The sequence below is a fragment of the Puccinia triticina genome, chromosome 13A (assembly GCF_026914185.1).
Source record: "Puccinia triticina chromosome 13A, complete sequence".
In the NCBI taxonomy this organism is placed as follows: Eukaryota; Fungi; Basidiomycota; class Pucciniomycetes; order Pucciniales; family Pucciniaceae; genus Puccinia; species Puccinia triticina.
The window spans coordinates 2,552,924-2,570,443 of NC_070570.1; the positions used below are offsets into that span (position 1 = coordinate 2,552,924).

General features: G+C 43.3%; 2 protein-coding genes across 2 annotated transcripts; one reads left to right on the forward strand and one right to left on the reverse strand.

Annotated features, from left to right (window-relative positions):
* Positions 1 to 3,458: 3,458 nt before the first annotated feature.
* Positions 3,459 to 4,866, reverse strand: PtA15_13A256 (uncharacterized protein; the record flags this gene model as incomplete). Its single annotated transcript, XM_053162435.1, has 5 exons — positions 3,459 to 3,727; positions 3,798 to 4,229; positions 4,287 to 4,406; positions 4,469 to 4,612; positions 4,776 to 4,866. The coding sequence occupies 5 exons, from the start codon at positions 4,864 to 4,866 to the stop codon at positions 3,459 to 3,461; spliced, it is 1,056 nt and encodes a 351-aa protein (XP_053026411.1).
* Positions 4,867 to 11,201: 6,335 nt separating this feature from the next.
* PtA15_13A257 (uncharacterized protein) lies at positions 11,202 to 17,010 on the forward strand (the record flags this gene model as incomplete). The annotated part of the gene is made up of 12 exons (XM_053162436.1): positions 11,202 to 11,211; positions 11,289 to 12,645; positions 13,087 to 13,253; positions 13,347 to 13,757; positions 13,851 to 14,075; positions 14,159 to 14,383; positions 14,455 to 14,682; positions 14,752 to 15,893; positions 15,963 to 16,360; positions 16,425 to 16,506; positions 16,573 to 16,864; positions 16,940 to 17,010. 12 exons carry the CDS (start codon positions 11,202 to 11,204, stop codon positions 17,008 to 17,010), a joined length of 4,608 nt encoding a protein of 1,535 aa, XP_053026412.1.
* Between the last annotated feature and the right edge of the window lie 510 nt (positions 17,011 to 17,520).

The window sequence follows — 17,520 nt, forward strand, 5'->3', positions numbered from 1 at the left end:
CTTGGCCAAAACGCACTCTTGAGGAACATCAGATTTGGGCTTCAGAATATAATCAGACCAAAACTCTAAACAAACGGAAAATTCTTCTTGACCAACGGGGTGTGCGATATTTGGTGCTTCTCAAACTGGAATATTGGAACATCATTGATTACCACATGGTGGATGCTATGCATAACCTTCTTCTTGGATTACTCAATTGGCACTGCCGACGATTCTGGTGCATGTCTGAAACAGCTGGGCCACAAAATATTCCAGCCTGCGAAGAGGACGATCTAGCGAAGGATATCAAACAGAATTCAAAGAAAAGGGCAAAATCACGCCGCTCGAAAACGCCAGTGCCTGCTACAGACCCTGAACCCTCAACCGGCCCTACAATACTGAACGTTTGCTACCCAAGTACTGATCCCGGTGATCTTACGTTCAACCCTTATGCCACACATGATTGACCTGAAGATCTCAACTCTGACCCCTTGATAGACGATGGATGGAACAATGAGTGGACGCCGCCCTCCGACAGTGTTGTGTTCGACAATCAATTTGTATCTCGTATCAACACAATGCTTCCTCAAATCCATTGCCCCACCTGGATTAAGCGTACAATACCAGCACGTGGAAAGGCCTCTTTTGGGCGACTCAAAGCCAATGAGTGGAGGAATCTGTTTGTCATTCAATTAACACTCGTGTTGCCAGCCCTTTGGAATGTGTCGGATCCGGAACAGCAATCTCTCCTCCATAACTTCGCGCACCTGGTTTCTCTAGTCAACATTGCCACTGCACGCTCAACCAGCACCAGTCACATCAACGCCTATCGCCATCACATACAAGTTTACCTTGAAAGCTGCTTGGTACTCTTTCCAGATATTAATCTTGCTCCAAATCACCATATGGCCATACATCTAGCTGACTGTCTTGAGAGATTCGGACCAACTCAAGCAGGGTGGTCATTCCCAATGGAGCGTCTTATGGGTGATATATTGAAAACTCATGATAATAACCGACTCAGTAGGTCTCATAGATATCAATCGCATGATTTGATCATTTTTGATACTAATACTCATTTTGCTTCACCATATGAATCCAGGTCAAATGGAAATCACTTTCATGAATAAATTTTGTCAGCTCGGGAATCTCAGGACTTTCTTAGACACACCCGGCCTTCCGGCATCGATTCAACTGTATATCGGACAACTTTGATCTTTGTATGATGCCGTTCCGTTTGAGCCGGAGATAATTAGTAAAACGCCTCAAATGTTTCTGGACCCTCGAGAGTTTGATCTTTTAATTTCAAAACTCAATGACAACTTTTCGCTTCCAAATGTAACATGGGCTTCATCATCAGAGTACTCTCAAAAAGACCATCAAACCCGCCTCCAGTATTCACCCGTCTCCTCTCAAGTCGAATTTTTGAAAACTCATTGCATTGATGACGTTATTTATTCAGCGCACGACGTAAACGAGGACAACAGTATTGTTGCTTTCAAACCAAGGCTGCAGGTAGCCTATGGACAAATCCAATCAATATTTCAACATTCCCAACGTATGCCTAACGGTAAATTTCAGACAGATTTATTTCTTCTTGCCAAACCATTGACGCCAGTTTGACTTGACAACATCAATCCATATAGCCAGTTATCTAGTAAATATGATTACATGCAAGTCTCTCTTTGCATGTCAAACACGCAAGACACTTCAATCTTGTTTCATGCGAGTGATATCCTTTGTCACTGTGCTTGGATCAGATACAACCCCGGTCAACTTTCAAATGAATTCAACTTTGAAACTATTGCACTTGTATCCTTAGACCGCTCGTAATTTTTTTTTGTCATGTTGTCTCTCCAGATGTTATAGAATTAATTATCATGTTTATTTCTTGTGCTTTGCGTAACTTTTAGTGTAACAGCTTGTGGCGGAAGCCCATTGGTGGCAAATGGCTGTCTGGGATAAGCGCGATTGACAGCAAAAAAAGATAAAGTCGTATAAATATGTGTAAAGATAAAAATATTGCATAAGTCGTATAAATATGTGTAAACATGTGTAAAGACATATGCTTGAAGGCGGTGATCATTTTAGAATATCTTTACAAGTCATCATAATCTTGGAAGAAAGGCTAGCTTGCACACGTCAATTCAAAATCTGCGCGCCAACTGGTTCATCAATCTCCTACAAAACCCATCAAAACACGACAACCAAACACGTTTGCATTGGCCGTGAGTATTAAGATTTGATTTAATTGAATAAGCAGCTAGAAGTGAAAGCTGACATATTGTCTGGCCACGCATTAGCAAACTACGTGGACATGTGGAAGAAAAGGGCCAGCTTGGTTTCTGGGGCCTCCAATAACGGCAGTTACTTTAGTACGAAGCGCTTTGGCCGTCTGGTGAAAATGGTGAAAGATCTCCAAGGACGTGTCAAACGTGCAGAGGCTGCGAATTGTGAAGATAGTTTTAGTTGAATCCAGGAAGGCCTTGCAAAGAATATGCGGGAGGGTGCACTCGAGATGGGACATTTCCTAAAAAAGTATGATGGTTTGAACGAAATCAAAAGAAAGTGGTTCATTGGCGAAAAAGAGGCTCTCCACAGCACCATGGCGAAGATTGGCACCAAAATGATCGCGGCGTGCACACAACTTGCATTGATCGACTTCGATTATTGGCTTAACCACGGAGTTGCCATCGAGTTGGTGGAGGGAGAGAGCCACAGGCGATTCAACGAAGATCAAGAACTCCAAGGATTGTCGCGCGAAATGAGACAGTGCATCGTCACTGCTGGGTATATCTCCGTAATCATGGACATGGAGAAACAATTGGTCTGTTTTTTTTCCCTTGGATCAAACCTTTATATTCTTCTAAATCTGACTCATGATCGGCTTACTTGGGCGTGGATTGTTCTACAAGTGATGTCGCTAGAATATGCTTGGGGCAATTTTGTATCCTCTTTATTTCCTGACCTGATCTCGTGATTCCCACCGGCTTCAATCTCTCCTTATCCACCATTTCAATGTTTTTAACTACTTCAACATTCACCCATTAACCACCTGCTTTGGCCCTTGCTGTCTAGCTGGAATTTGATACTTGAAATGCCTTAATAGGTAGCTCAAGTGAAAGCTCTTCGCAGTCTTCTCTCTTTTTGAAACTGCCTTGGACTTTTTTTTGCCTTTTTTGCAGCTGTCTTATCTCGCTCTCGTGCTCTCTCTCGCTTTGGAAAACAAAATTGATTGAAAATGATTGATCAAGTTATGACCTATAAATTCAATCTCAAGTCAACTCTGAAGTTCATTGAGCTATGGGGAAGATAAAACTGAAGACAATCAGACCGCACATAATTGAGGAACTACTACACGTCAAGTCAACTTAGTGAGGTATACGAGATGGAAAATCGATCAGACCAGACAAGAATCAAAGAGGTACTACATAATAAAAAGCTAATGATTTCTCTAAAGCGCTCTAAAGTAACGTTCATCAGTCACTGTTGGATTCATAGACCCAAGTGATCTGAATTTGTGGGAATCGATTGTGTACGTATTGAGTCCGCTCATCGGCCGGGACTCCATTGCCGTCAGGACCTTCGACGTACCGGAGTTCAATGGGCTCGCTATATCCGGGTCTTTGAGCGAGGGTGTTGAATATTTGGTCTTGATGGCGCGGAGTCAATCCGCTGACCATGCCTGTTGTCAAAAGGGTCCGAATGGCCCACTCAAGCTGGACCGGGTTGAGAGGCTCATTGGAACCTGTAAAGTCCAGGGGGAAATCAAGTCAGACAAACAGCGATAGATTGAATGAGCATCATTGCTGACTAACCTTTGTTAGCAGCATCAGGCTCACCGGCCTCCGTCGCAGCATCCTGGCTAGGCTCACCGGCCTCTGTCGCAGCATCCTGGCTAGGCTCACCGGCCTCCGTCGCGGCATCCTGGCTAGGCTCACCGGCCTCCGTCGCAGCATCCCGGCTAGGCTCACCGGCCTCCGTCGCAGCATCCCGGCTAGGCTCACCGGCCTCCGTCGCAGCATCCCGGCTAGGCTCACCAGCCTCCGTCGCAGCATCCTGGCTAGGCTCACCGGCCTCCGTCGCAGCATCCTGGCTAGGCTCACCGGCCTCCGGCGGTGCGGTAATCTTCTTGAGGACCTGCGCTTGGTGATGCGCAGGCAAGCCTTTGATAAAACCGTTTTTGAAGAGGGTAGCAACGACCCGATCCAACTCGATCTCGGTGAGGGGCTCATTGGAATTGGTGACGTCTGGTAGCAACCTCAGTATCAATCACGAAACAGCCAGCATTATCAACAATTACTGACCCTCTTGGTTGGGCTCTGCGTCATCCGTCTCCATATTCCCGGCATGTTCGCCGTGATTGTTCTTTACATCTGGCAAAAGTCTAATTTGAACCAATGGAAAGGGGCCTTCAACTATTTCACCTACAAATTTTAGAGTATTAATTAGCAAACTAGGAGACCTGATATGAAGAACGGAAGCTCACCATCCTCATTGACCATGATACCCATTTGGGGTGCGGGATCTTTGGGGTCTTGATTTATCGCGGCGTTCCTTTCGTCTTCCACCTTTCCCGCCTTTTCCGCCTTTTCGCATTCCTGAATACTCAACTTGTACAAGTCTTGGAGTACTTGACGAGGTAAAAGCTTTCAAGCCGATTCTTGGTCAAGTTTGGCTGCATTCCCTACAAGGACCATGAGACGCGCCTTTGAATTTTCTTTCAACGTAGTTCATGATCAGCCTTGCTCACTTGCAGGGATCTTATTAGCAGATAGGAAAAGGATGGAACGGACTTGGTGCATTGTCTTCGGACGCGCTAGATTGACCGGAACGATTAGGTAGATTGGACGCGCTAGATTGATCGGAACGATTAGGTAGACTCATGGTATCCAGTAATTTAGAAATGTTGTGATGAGATATAATAATTTAGCATAGAAATGTTGTGATGGGATTGGGCTGGGTCCGGATGGGATGAGGTTTGGGATGAAATTGACGCTGAAGGATGAAATTGACGCTGAAGGATGAAATTGACGCTGAAGTATGTTAGGATTGGGGATAGAAATCTATAGTACCAAGCTGAATACCAACACAACACGAAGACTGGTGGACAGGCCCAGTCGAAGCATCATGTAATTTCTGGGCAAGTGAGGCCACGTAACTTCCTGCGTTTTTGAAGAAAGGGAACGATGGATTTACATGCAACCCACTTTTAATATATGCAAACAAACAAATTAAGGGTAGCTCTTTTTCTTGGAGCCAGGATTTTATTCATCATTGCCTCGATGAATGTTTCAACAGCAGCTAGTAATTACAATGGTATTTCTGATAAACTTCCGGCGTTTTCAAAGAAAGGGAAGGATGGATTTACATTTACACAACCCACTTGCAAACAAACAAAAGGGTAGCTCTGGCAGCATCGTCAAGCCGATCTCAATCGGATATGAAGAAACAGGCTCATTTCGAAAGAAGATTGGGGCACTCGAACACCAGTGGTTGGACTGGCAGCGAGGATTACAGTGACAGACGTAGACATCGTGCATTGTGTGAGATGGGTCTTAGAATTGGCCTGATGTAGTTAGTGATTTCCATCCAATGCTATGGCTGCACGGTGCAAGGGTAATTTTGAAGAGCTCCTTTTTCTTGGGGCCAGGATTTTATTCATCATTGTCTCAATGAATGTTTCAACAGAAGCCAGTCATTTGTACTATGGTATCTCTGATGATATGCAAAAAGAAAAAGCGCGAAGAAAGCGCTAGCATAGCGTGAGCAGTTGTTTTTTCACGGACTGTTGGGGTACCTTTTGTCTATGCTAACACCTCCTGGGCACCAAAATGGGCAGAAACAGCCCCGTTTTGTCCCCGCGCAACTACAGGAATGAAGGTAGGCAGAAATAACACTGCAGTTTTTTTTCTGTCTGCCACATTTTGTGAGTTGAATGGGGAAATGTTGACTCAAATTAATCTGCAAAAATTGCTGGTCATAATGGTACCAATATCATGAAATAAATATTATCCCCGGTTAAGATCTAGCTGTGGCAGAAACAACAATAAGTTCCCCAATTAGGTGAAAGCTTGACACTGAAGCAGCTCCTTTTTGGGATTTTCATAGAAAAAATATATCCCAAATTAATCTTTGGTAGCTGCTGATTATCCTGGTACCAATATAATGAAACAATCACCATTCACGGTTGAGATAGTGTGGCAGAAACACAACAAAAATACCCAATTTTGTGACATTTTGAGACTTGTCAGACTGTAGCTGCCACATTTTGTGATTAGAATGGGCAAAGGCTGACCCAGATTAATCTCTCAACATGTCTAATTATAATGGTATCAATATCATGAAATAAATGTGAGCCCCGGTTCAGATACAGTGGCAGAAACACCTAAAAATACCCAATTAGGCAATATTTTGAGACTAATTAGACCATGGCAGCTCCTTTTTGGGATTTCAATCCATGAAAGCTACACCAAAATACTCTTTGGAAATGGATGAACATTCTGGTACCAATATCATGAAATAATTACCACTGCTGGTTGAGATATGGTGGCAGAAACAGAAAGAAAAGCCCAATTTGGTGATATTTTGAGACTCATGAGACTGTAGCTGCCACATTTTGGGATTTTCATGGTCAAGAGCTGACCCAAATTAATCTCTCAGAATGTCTTATTATAATGGTATCAATATCATGAAATAAATGTTAGCCCCGGTTCAGATACAGTGGCAGAAACACCAAAAAATACCCAATTAGGCAATATTTTGAGACTAATTAGACTATAGCAGCTCCTTTTTGGGATTTCAATCCACGAAAGCTATACCAAAATAATCTTTGGAAATTTATGAATATTCTGGTACCAATATCATGAAATGATCACTATTCCAGGTTGAGATATAGTGGCAGAAACACAAAGAAAACCCTAATTTGGTGATTTTTTGAGACACATGAGACTGTAGCTGCCACATTTTGGGTTTTTCATGGGCAAGAGCTGACCCAAATTAATCCCTTGAAATCTCTTATCATAATGGTATCAAAATCATGAAATCATTCTCATTTCAGGTTGAGATAAAGTGGCAGAAACACCAAAAAATACCCAATTAGGCAATATTTTGAGACTAATAAGACTATAGCAGCTCCTTTTGGGCATTTCCATACATTAAATCTATACCAAAATAATCTTTGGAAATGGATGAATATTCTGGTACCAATATCATGAAACAATCACCATTCCTGGTTGAGATATAGTAGCAGAAAAAGAAAGAAAAGCCCAATTTGGTGATATTTTGAGACGCATGAGACTGTAGCTGCCACATTTGGGGATTTTCATGGTCAGGAGCTGGCTGAAATTGATCTCTCAGCATCTCTTATTATAATGGTATCAATATCATGAAATAAATGTGAGCCCCGGTTCAGATACAGTGGCCAAAACACCTAAAAATACCCAATTAGGCAACATTTTGAGACTAATTAGACCATGGCAGCTCCTTTTTGGGATTTCAATCCATGACAGCTACACCAAAATACTCTTTGGAAATGGATGAACATTCTGGTACCAATATCATGAAATAATCACCATTGCCGGTTGAGATATGGTGGCAGAAACAGAAAGAAAAGCCCAATTTGGTGATATTTTGAGACTCATGAGACTGTAGCTGCCACATTTTGGGATTTTCATGGTCAAGAGCTGACCCAAATTAATCTCTCAGCATGTCTTATTATAATGGTATCAATATCATGAAATCAATGTTAGCCCCGGTTCAGATACAGTGGCAGAAACACCAAAATATTCCCAATTAGGCAATATTTTGAGACTAAGTAGACTATAGCAGCTCCTTTTTGGGATTTAAATCCATGAACGCTATACCAAAATAATCTTTGGAAATTTATGAATATTCTGGTACCAATATCATGAAATGATCACCATTCCTGGTTGAGATATAGTGGCAGAAACACAAAGAAAAACCTAATTTGGTGGTTTTTTTGGGACCCATGAGACTGTAGCTGCCACATTTTGGGGTTTTCATGGGCAAGAGCTGACCCAAATTAATACATCAAAATATCTTATCATAATGGTATCAATATCATGAAATAATTCCCATTGCGGGTTGAGGTACAGTGGCAGAAACACCAAAAAATACCCAATTAGGCAATATTTTGAGACTAATCAGACTATAGCAGCTCCTTTTGGCCATTTCCATACATGAAAGGCATACCAAAATAATCTTTGGGAATGGATGAATATTCTGGTACCAATATCATGAAATAATCACCATTACCAGTTGAGATATAGTGTCAGAAACAGAAATAAAAGTCCAATTTGGTGATATTTTGAGACTCATGAGACTGTAGCTGCCACATTTTGGGATTTTCATGGTCAAGAGCTGACCCAAATTACTCTCTCAACATCTCTCATTATAATGGTATCAATATCATGAAATAAATGTTAGCCCCGGTTCAGATGCAGTGGCAGAAACACCTAATAATACCCAATTAGGCAATATTTTGAAACTAATCAGACTTTAGCAGCTTGTTTTTGGGATTTTAATCAATGAAATCTACACCAAAATACTCTTTGGAAATGGATGAACATTCTTGTACCAATATCATGAAATAATTACCACTGCCGGTTGAGATATGGTGGCAGAAACAGAAAGAAAAGCCCAATTTGGTGATATTTTGAGACTCATGAGACTGTAGCTGCCACATTTTGGGATTTTCATGGTCAAGAGCTGACCCAAATTACTCTCTCAACATCTCTCATTATAATGGTATCAATATCATGAAACAAGTGTTAGCCCCGGTTCAGATACAGTGGCAGAAACACCTAAAAAAAAAAAAGAAAGGCAATATTTTGAAACTAATCAGACTTCAGCAGCTTGTTTTTGGGATTTTAATCCATGAAAGCTACACCAAAATACTCTTTGGAAATTCAAGAATATTCTGGTACCCATATCATGAAACAATCAACATTCCTGCTTGAGATATAGTGGCAGAAACACAAAGAAAAACCTAATTTGGTGATTTTTTGAGACCCATGAGACTGTAGCTGCCACATTTTGGGTTTTTCATGGGCAAGAGCTGACCCAAATTAATCTTTCAAAATCTCTTATCATAATGGTATCAACATCATGAAATCATTCCCATTGCAGGTTGAGATACAGTGGCCGAAACACCAAAAAATACCCATTCAGGCAATATTTCAAGACTAATCAGACTATAGCAGCTCCTTTTTGGAATTTCCATACATGAAAGCTATACCAAATTAATCTTAGGAAATGGATGAATATTCTGGTACCAATATCATGAAATAATCATCATTCCCAGTTGAGATATAGTGGCAGAAACAGAAAGAAAAGCCCAATTCAGTGATATTTTGAGACTCATGAGACTGTAGCTGCCACATTTTGTGATTTGAATGGGCAAAGGCTGGCCCAAATGAATCTCGCAACTCTTCTGATCAGAATGGTATCAATATCATGAAATAAACATTATCCCCGGTTCAGATATAGTTGAAGAAAAACCAATATGATCCCCAATTATAAAAATAACACTTAATTAGGTGATAGTTTGATACTCATCAGACCAGAGCAGCTACTGTTTGGGATTTTTATGGACAAAAGACAACCCAAATTAATTTCTGGAATGGGAAGCGTAAATTACAGGGAAATTTTGGGTTGGACTAAAATATGCCCAATGGCTGGGGTAATACTTGAGTGTCAGCTCAAGACATGAAGCTTATGAAGCTTGATGGGATGCCAAACATATGGGATAGCATCATTTCCCATGTCCCCCCAAAAAAAATCTGTGGGCTTTGTGATTACTCTTCAATATTTTTGGGGCCAGCCATGAAGCGCAGCCCTAATGATATCATGCATCCAAGATTTCCATTGAGATATAAAGAATATTTCAAAAATATTAGGGCAGCAATTACTTTCTTTTCCAAGTGTTACAGTTTCTGTACAAGAGTACGTACCACTTGGAAAGCTGAACCCAAAAGGGTCACCCATTTTACAAAGTATAGGCCCCAAGGAGGCTTACAAGGGTTTTTTTCTCAAGTGTAGTTTTGATTTGACATTGCGCATATATGCATATCCAAAGTTGAGACAAGGATTTCGTTGGGATAGACCTCTATAATATCAAAAATACAAGAGCCGGAAAGTTATATGTAACGAAGTGGCTCTAACTTAACACAAGTCCCCCCTGGTGGGAGCGCTGTGGCTGGCGGCGAAGCCGCCCCTCCCGCAGGGAGGGACTTGCGCATTATCCCAAATTTTACGCGGGAGCAGAAAGTTCATTTGGCTGAGAGGTTTTTAAAATTTTTATAGCTCCTCCCCCAGCCTCTCCACCAATATGCCCTATCTGTACCCTATGCTACTTTTCTTTCTCTACAATTTGGTCTACTCAGATTTTTTCTATCCCAATCTGTTGACCTTTTCAAAAGATCAAAAATGCACAAGTCTTCCAAATGAGGCTCCACTTGTTTGGGACTCCAGGAGTTGTTTTTCTGGCTACAAGATAAATGAGTGGCTCAAATTCCTTGCAAGAACAGAACCTAAAACTCTGTGTATTCAGTTTTTCTATATTGGTTGGGATTTTTAGTGTAGCAGATCCTTTCTGCTCCTGCTTAAATCAAGACATACCTCATAAGCCTCTCCTGCGGAGAGCCCTCCGGGCGGGGTCCCCCGGACCCTCCGCTCAAGAGGCTTTGTTAAGCTAGAAGTGGCTGGGGGATTCAGTGAGGAAAGATCAAGAAGGAACTGCGAATGCGTCGTTCACTTACAACAAGGGTTACCATCCAATTACGTCCAATTACACACATACAAATACATATATTTATGTACTTATTCCATACATACATTCAAAATTATAGAATCTCCCGCGGCAAAGCCCTCACCGACCGCAAACAGCTCACCACAACCATTGCTCAACGATTCTAGATGTCCTCGCTTTTCAAGTCATGGTTATCAACACAAGTCCCCCTTCAACCCATCGATCAAAGGGAACGAACCCCCCAATTCGAGAATCCTGACAGGAATGTGAGGACCACGTCGGATCTAGTGCGCCCTTCCCTCTTTTTCTCAATTTTTGTCAAGCATTGAATCTGACGTGAATCCGTACGGATTCATTATTTCCTTGGCTTGATCTCTCAGCTCTCTCATCGCTGCTCCTCCTTTGAGTGTGTGATACACATAATCGATCATCGACAAGCCCACCTCTCCCAATGCCACCTAGTATGATGAATATTCTTTCTTTACAAGTGTATAGATTCCACATGCATTTACTGAACTTCCTCCCAATTCTTTTTCAGCTTTACGACCACGTCACAGGACCAACTCAGCCAGAACTCCACCTCCCATCAGCGATGTTCAAAACCTTCAGTCGGAGACACACTCCAGAAAACGCCAGTTCGAATCTGCCACAGATTTTTTACCGATTGGCCCCGCAGAACTACGGCGTAAATTAACAATTCTTGGTATCCCGTATCGTCCTCACGCCCGACCAACTACACTGATCAAGCTTTACAAGGGGTATCTAGCAAAGCAAACCGCCACCAGACGCCGTCTTGAAAATTCAGTCAGCACTGAACCGATCGCGAATCCATACCCCCCTAGTTTGAAAGTGACTGTAGCATCTACCTCCGATATCCCTAACAAAACAAACCGCAATATCCTGGAAGCTGGACCGCCGCATGGCAAGTCGACCCCAAAAACTCAAAACCACCGCAAATACCGGAACCCTGAAGAAAGCCCAGAAGATTCCCCTCCAACTGCGCAGCTATGCCATACGGAGGCAGAATCAGAGCCCCCTGACCAAGTGCCGAATACCTCAAAAGCTTCGAAGAAACGATTCCCGGCCAACCCCTCTCAGCTTACCCCACCAGCTTGTCTCAAGTCCGCGTACCCTAGCAAAAAAGCACGACTCGATGAAAGCTGTGACACTAATCTGCCCAGCCAACGTTGCCACGCTGGACGTAGTTCTACTCGACGTACTCGGCCCCCTCGACGTCAAAAAACACGCAACACTACAGACAAAGAGCCTCTAGGCGGTAAACCAGCAAATTGGCGAAGTGGTTCCTTCACTTTTACCACCCAGTCCTCTCACGAAAATTCTCCTAAATGCGTGACTCAAACTCCCACCAAATCTCCTGATCGCTCTTCCAAAAAATCTCCGAATGTCTCAACTTCCGGTTATGTTGAGTCAAGCTCACCAGACGAATCAGAGTACATCCGATCATATTTAAATCCCCCTCGTCCGGCAAATCACACTTCCAAGAGTCCAACTCCTGAGCCCACTCGACATCGGCCCAACAGACGCCAAAAAACTCACACTGATCCCACGAACGAACTCGCAGTAGACAGCCTGGTTGATCCATCGAGCAATTCCGTTCCTTGCATCTACAACTCCCCCACTCTTCCCAAACATACTCGTATATGCGCCGCTCCACCCGACAGGCATCCAAAAAAATTCCCCAACGCCTCCACTTCCATTCGTGATGGGGCAAGCTCTCCAGTCGAATCAGACCGCGTTCATTCAACGTCAAATAGCCCTAGTTGTCCAGCCAATCACTCTCCCAACAGTTCATCTCCTAGATCTAGCCAGCCATTCCTTCCTGCAACTCCTATTTGCAATGGATCTAGATCTCCAGTCGAATCAGGATCAGCCCAGTCAACCCCAAAACCTCTCAGGCAGCCAAAAATGTTTCTCAATGTATCCACTTCTACTTGTGATGAGGCGAGCTCTCGAGTCGAATCAGATCGAGTTCATTCAACTTCAAATAGCCCTAGTCGTCCAGCTGATCACTCTTCCAAAAGTTCAACTCCTAGATCTAGCCAGCCATTCCTTCCTGCAACTCCTATTTGCAGTGGATCTAGATCTCCAGTCGAATCGGGATCAGCCCAGTCAACCCCAAAACCTCTCAGGCAGCCAAAAATTTTTCTCAATGTATCCACTTCTATTTGTGATGAGGCGAGCTCTTGAGTCAAATCAGATCGAGTTCATTCAACTTCAAATAGCCCTAGTCGTCCAGCCGATCACTCTTCCAAAAGTTCAACTCCTAGATCTAGCCAGCCACTTCTTGACGCAACTCCGATTTTCAATGAATCAAGATCTCCGGTCGAATCGCAATCAGCCCAGTCAACCCCAAAGCTCTCATCTGCAGTTGACGATTGTCCAGTAGATAACAAATCAACTCCGGTTGCCTTGAATTTGACTTGCAGCGGTGATCCACCCGCATCTGCCAAACGCAAGGAGGTGTCTGTAGCCAGATGGCCGCGTAAGTCACGAAATAACTCAATATATTTACACTGATATTCAAATTGCATGAAATAACTCAATATATTTATACTGATATTCAAATTGCATCCAGGCCCCTCTCAACTTATTCCTGCTCAAGTTCGTGGAATTTTACAGTTGCATCATGTCCCTTACGACCCTTTTGACGATCCAGTGACACTTGCACGGCTGTACCGTAATCTTTATGAGGCACATATGTCAGAGTTTCCGAACAAAAAGACAAGGCGCCAGTCCAAGCACCCAACCAAACTCAATAATGCAACCAACGTACCTGATCGACATCGACGGCGCAAATCCAAGAGGCAAAATTGCAAAGATCCGACCAAGGTGAACTTCATACCTTCTCTCCCGCGGCCGGAGGGTCCATCTTTTCCTCGAGAATCTGAACTGGAACGGCCTTCTAATACTCCATCAACTATTCTGAAAGATTTTTGCTCAAGAGCAGCAACCACCAAGTCTGCGTGTGTGCTCTCCAATTCGAATAGTGAGTCCAATTTCCTGTGTCGATTGAAAATTAAATTTTACGCTGCATTGCGGTTGAACAAGTATCTCCAACTGATTTTGAATCAACAATCAGCTCCACCCCAAAGACGTAGGCACAAATCAATTATCGATTCCACAGATGATGACGAGCCGCCGAAAATAATTTGTGCTGAAGAGGCTAGAAACATTGGTGCAACTGGGAATCTGATCCCCGAGTTGAATGCACCATTTTCTACTGCAGAAAATCTACCAGACTCAGCTGATCAGAATGCCGAAAACCTATCATCTAAGCACAAGGCGGAACTCGACCAACTGCCATGTGAGATATTCAATTGTATTTATATCTTTACGTTGCGTTGTGGTCGAACAAGTATCTGCAACTGATTTTGAATCAACAATTAGCTCCACCACAGAGACGTAGGCACAAATCAATTATCTATTCCACGGATGATGACGAGCCGCCGGAAATAACTTGTGTTGAAGAGGCTAGAAACATTGGTGCAACTGGGACTCTGATCCCCGAGTTAAATTCGCCATTTTCTACTGCAGAAAATCTACCGGACTCAGCTGATCAGAATGCTGAAAACCTATCATCCAAGCGCAAGGCGGAACTCGACCGACCGCCATGTGAGATATTCAATTGTATTTATATATTTGTGTTGCGTTGTATCTGCAACTGATTTTGAATCAACAATCAGCTCCACCGCAAAGACGTAGGCACAAATCAATTATTGATTCCACGGATGATGACGAGCCGCCGGAAATAACTTGTGTAGAAGAGGCTCGAACCATTGGTGCAACTGGGACTCTGATCCCCAAGTTGAATTCACCATTTTCTACTGCAGAAAATCTACCAGACTCAGCTGATCAGAATGCCGAAAACCTATCTGTATCCAAGCGCAAGGCGGAACTCGACCGACTGCCATGTGAGATATTCAATTGTATTTATATCATCCATCAGACTATTGTTGACGAGTTTTTTTTTCAATCCATAGCTTCCAACTATCTTACGATTGGCGGGATTAAAAGTTACCTGGATAAGTTCAATGTCAAACACAATCCGAAAGCTAGTAAAGGTCGTCTTATTAAACTATATGATGCAATGAAGGAAAAACACGACCGCCATACGTCCAGTAAAAGTCGCAAGAGGCCCCGCAAAGGGATTCAGTCAAGACCATCATGTGTCTCTTCTGACAGTGAAGATGACCGAAAATCTCAGCCTTCTATTACTCAACGTCGGCAACGACAAATACGTAGCAGGCAAAAATATGCATCAGCGGACGGCTCATACAATTTTATTCTCCAACGAAGTCCCTCTACCCTCCAACTGGTCGAACCTACAGAACTACCTCAGAACTCACTGCCCAATCTTGACATCGCCTCAACTCAACCCCCCTGCTCCCCAGTAGAAATGGAGAATCGATCAGCATCTATCGCCCCGGACTTTCGCCCTTCAGAATCGCAAGGCATCAACCTATTTGAGTCACATATCCTGCCAAAAACCTTCATTCAACTGCTTGAGCCTCCAGAACCGCCTGTAGATCTACCACCCATCACCTCGCCTCGATCTATCTGCCATAACATAAATTCACCTCCTCCTAATCAGCTTGCCATACCTCAATTGCCACCCCAGAATTTGCCTGAAGATCTACCGCCCATCGCCTCGCCTCGATATCTCTACCGAGATGTAAATTATCCGCCTCCTATTCCTCAATTGCCACCCCCCCATCATTCATCAACTACTGCAGCCAAAAATCAGTCACCAACACCTGCTGCTGAAACTGCGTGCCGGTATGAAACTAGCTCTACTAGACAAGATCCAGAAGACGTCAACAATTGGAGAAACCAAGTTTTGCCTGACGCACCTAACAATGGCGAAATTAACCTTGCACATAACAAATCATCTATCCAGTCCCAGCTACTTCATGCGTTCAAGGAATTTGTGTCAGGATATACTGACACCAATCACCAGATTGTCAAAAAACTTGACGAAATCATTGTTACTCTTAAGGACTTGAACTTACAGCCGTCTTCGCCACGCTCTTCCAGTCGTCATACACCTCATCCATTAACCCCGGCTTCTCCGATCCGAAATAGCTCCTGTACCACAACACCTCGTCGAGGTGGTACATTCCTAGTAAGTGTTTCAATCACTTACTGATTCTTGATGGTCATCATTAATTTATCCGCTGTTTCCTCTTTATAGAAATTAATTTGGACTCATGTGTCAACCCTTCTCGGAACTCGTCGATCAAGGCTACCTCATCCATCCAGACCTGCCAACGAAGAAGACTCACGCGTGGAATTTTCTGATGAAGGTGTCGACTCAGACCCCAATTATCCGTACCCGGGCGGGCCTGGTCATCCATCTGCTTCAAAAGAAACTCTCGAAATCATATGGAATATGATGCAAGACAAAGGAATTCAATCATTCCGGCCCAATTTCTCTAAACCTTACGATAGTCATGAAAACAAGCCGCTCTGGGATTTTGCAGTCGAATCCTTTGTTGAATTGGTAAGGTGTAATGAGTATAATGCCATGGAGTCAAAAGAACAGATTGAAAAGGCTATCTACATACATGTCAACAAGAGACTTCGACAACGGTACGTCTCTTTGTTTCGTCGATTAATTCCTAATTTTTGTGTTAAGCCTCCCATCTTGAATCAGGTATTCCAAAGAAAACAACTGGGAGGAAGCTCAGCGAGATGAAGCTGCGAAGAACCTTCGTCGCAGTTCACGACTAAACAATGTCAGTTTTTCCTTGCCTGTCGTATTTGATTCTTGCTGATCTTGATTGTGACAGCTTCGTCAAAAGCGGCTTGCTTTTCTCGATAATTTACCAGGCTTTCGGAGCTTGGCGCCCATTGTCCAAGCTTGTTGCAGCAATGATGATACTGACGAAGAAGCTAGCCAACCGATTCAAAAGTCTTACCGTAAGAAACAGCCAAAGCTCTGTGTCGCCCGACCCATTCCTTGGCGACACTCTCAAATCAGCAGGTTGATGATTACCTTGGACACGTTGATGGCTCGCGCGGCTGAGTCTACCCCCAAGGGACCCTCTGGTGCTGCTGCTCAAATACGGCGCCGGGATACCTTCCTGCACCATAGTAAGCTTAAGCCCCCACATCAACTGGCCAAAGGCTGCTTTGACCATGACTGGCGTGCATCTCAACTGGAAACAGTTATCCAGGCTTTGCAAATGCACCCCAACCCAGTAAAACCCTTGATAGAAAAGCTCCAAAAACTTCTGTAGCTTTTAGCTGGTAGTTTTGTTGCACAATTTTTTTCCTAATATATGTATATATACAAGGTCGTATGACCTTTCAAAATTAGTTTTGTGTTTTGAACTTATAAGTTTGAATATATATTTGTAGTGTACATATCTTCTAGGAGAAAGGCCGTTCATATTTTTTGTGCTTTGCCGGTGTAGTGAATCCCAATCCCAAGTACCCAATTGGCAGTTTGACCTGTTTATAGAATCTACATTAGGCATCTCGGCGGGCGGCTACAATATAAATACATAACCTTAAACCGTGAGGAACCATCTTCCGTGAGTTGGTCAACTTGCACGCCGGGAAGGATTCCCTTATGACTTGAAGCAGCCTATACCGGCTAGGCCACAAAAATTCCTTACTAAGTTACAGTCAAGCAGCAGCTACAAAAGCCGACACACAATTATGTTCACCAGCTCGCGGGGAGGATTTCTCCTTGCAGAGTCTTGGCGGGGAAGATTCCTTCCCAGCCGGCAGATCTGTGCTTGGAG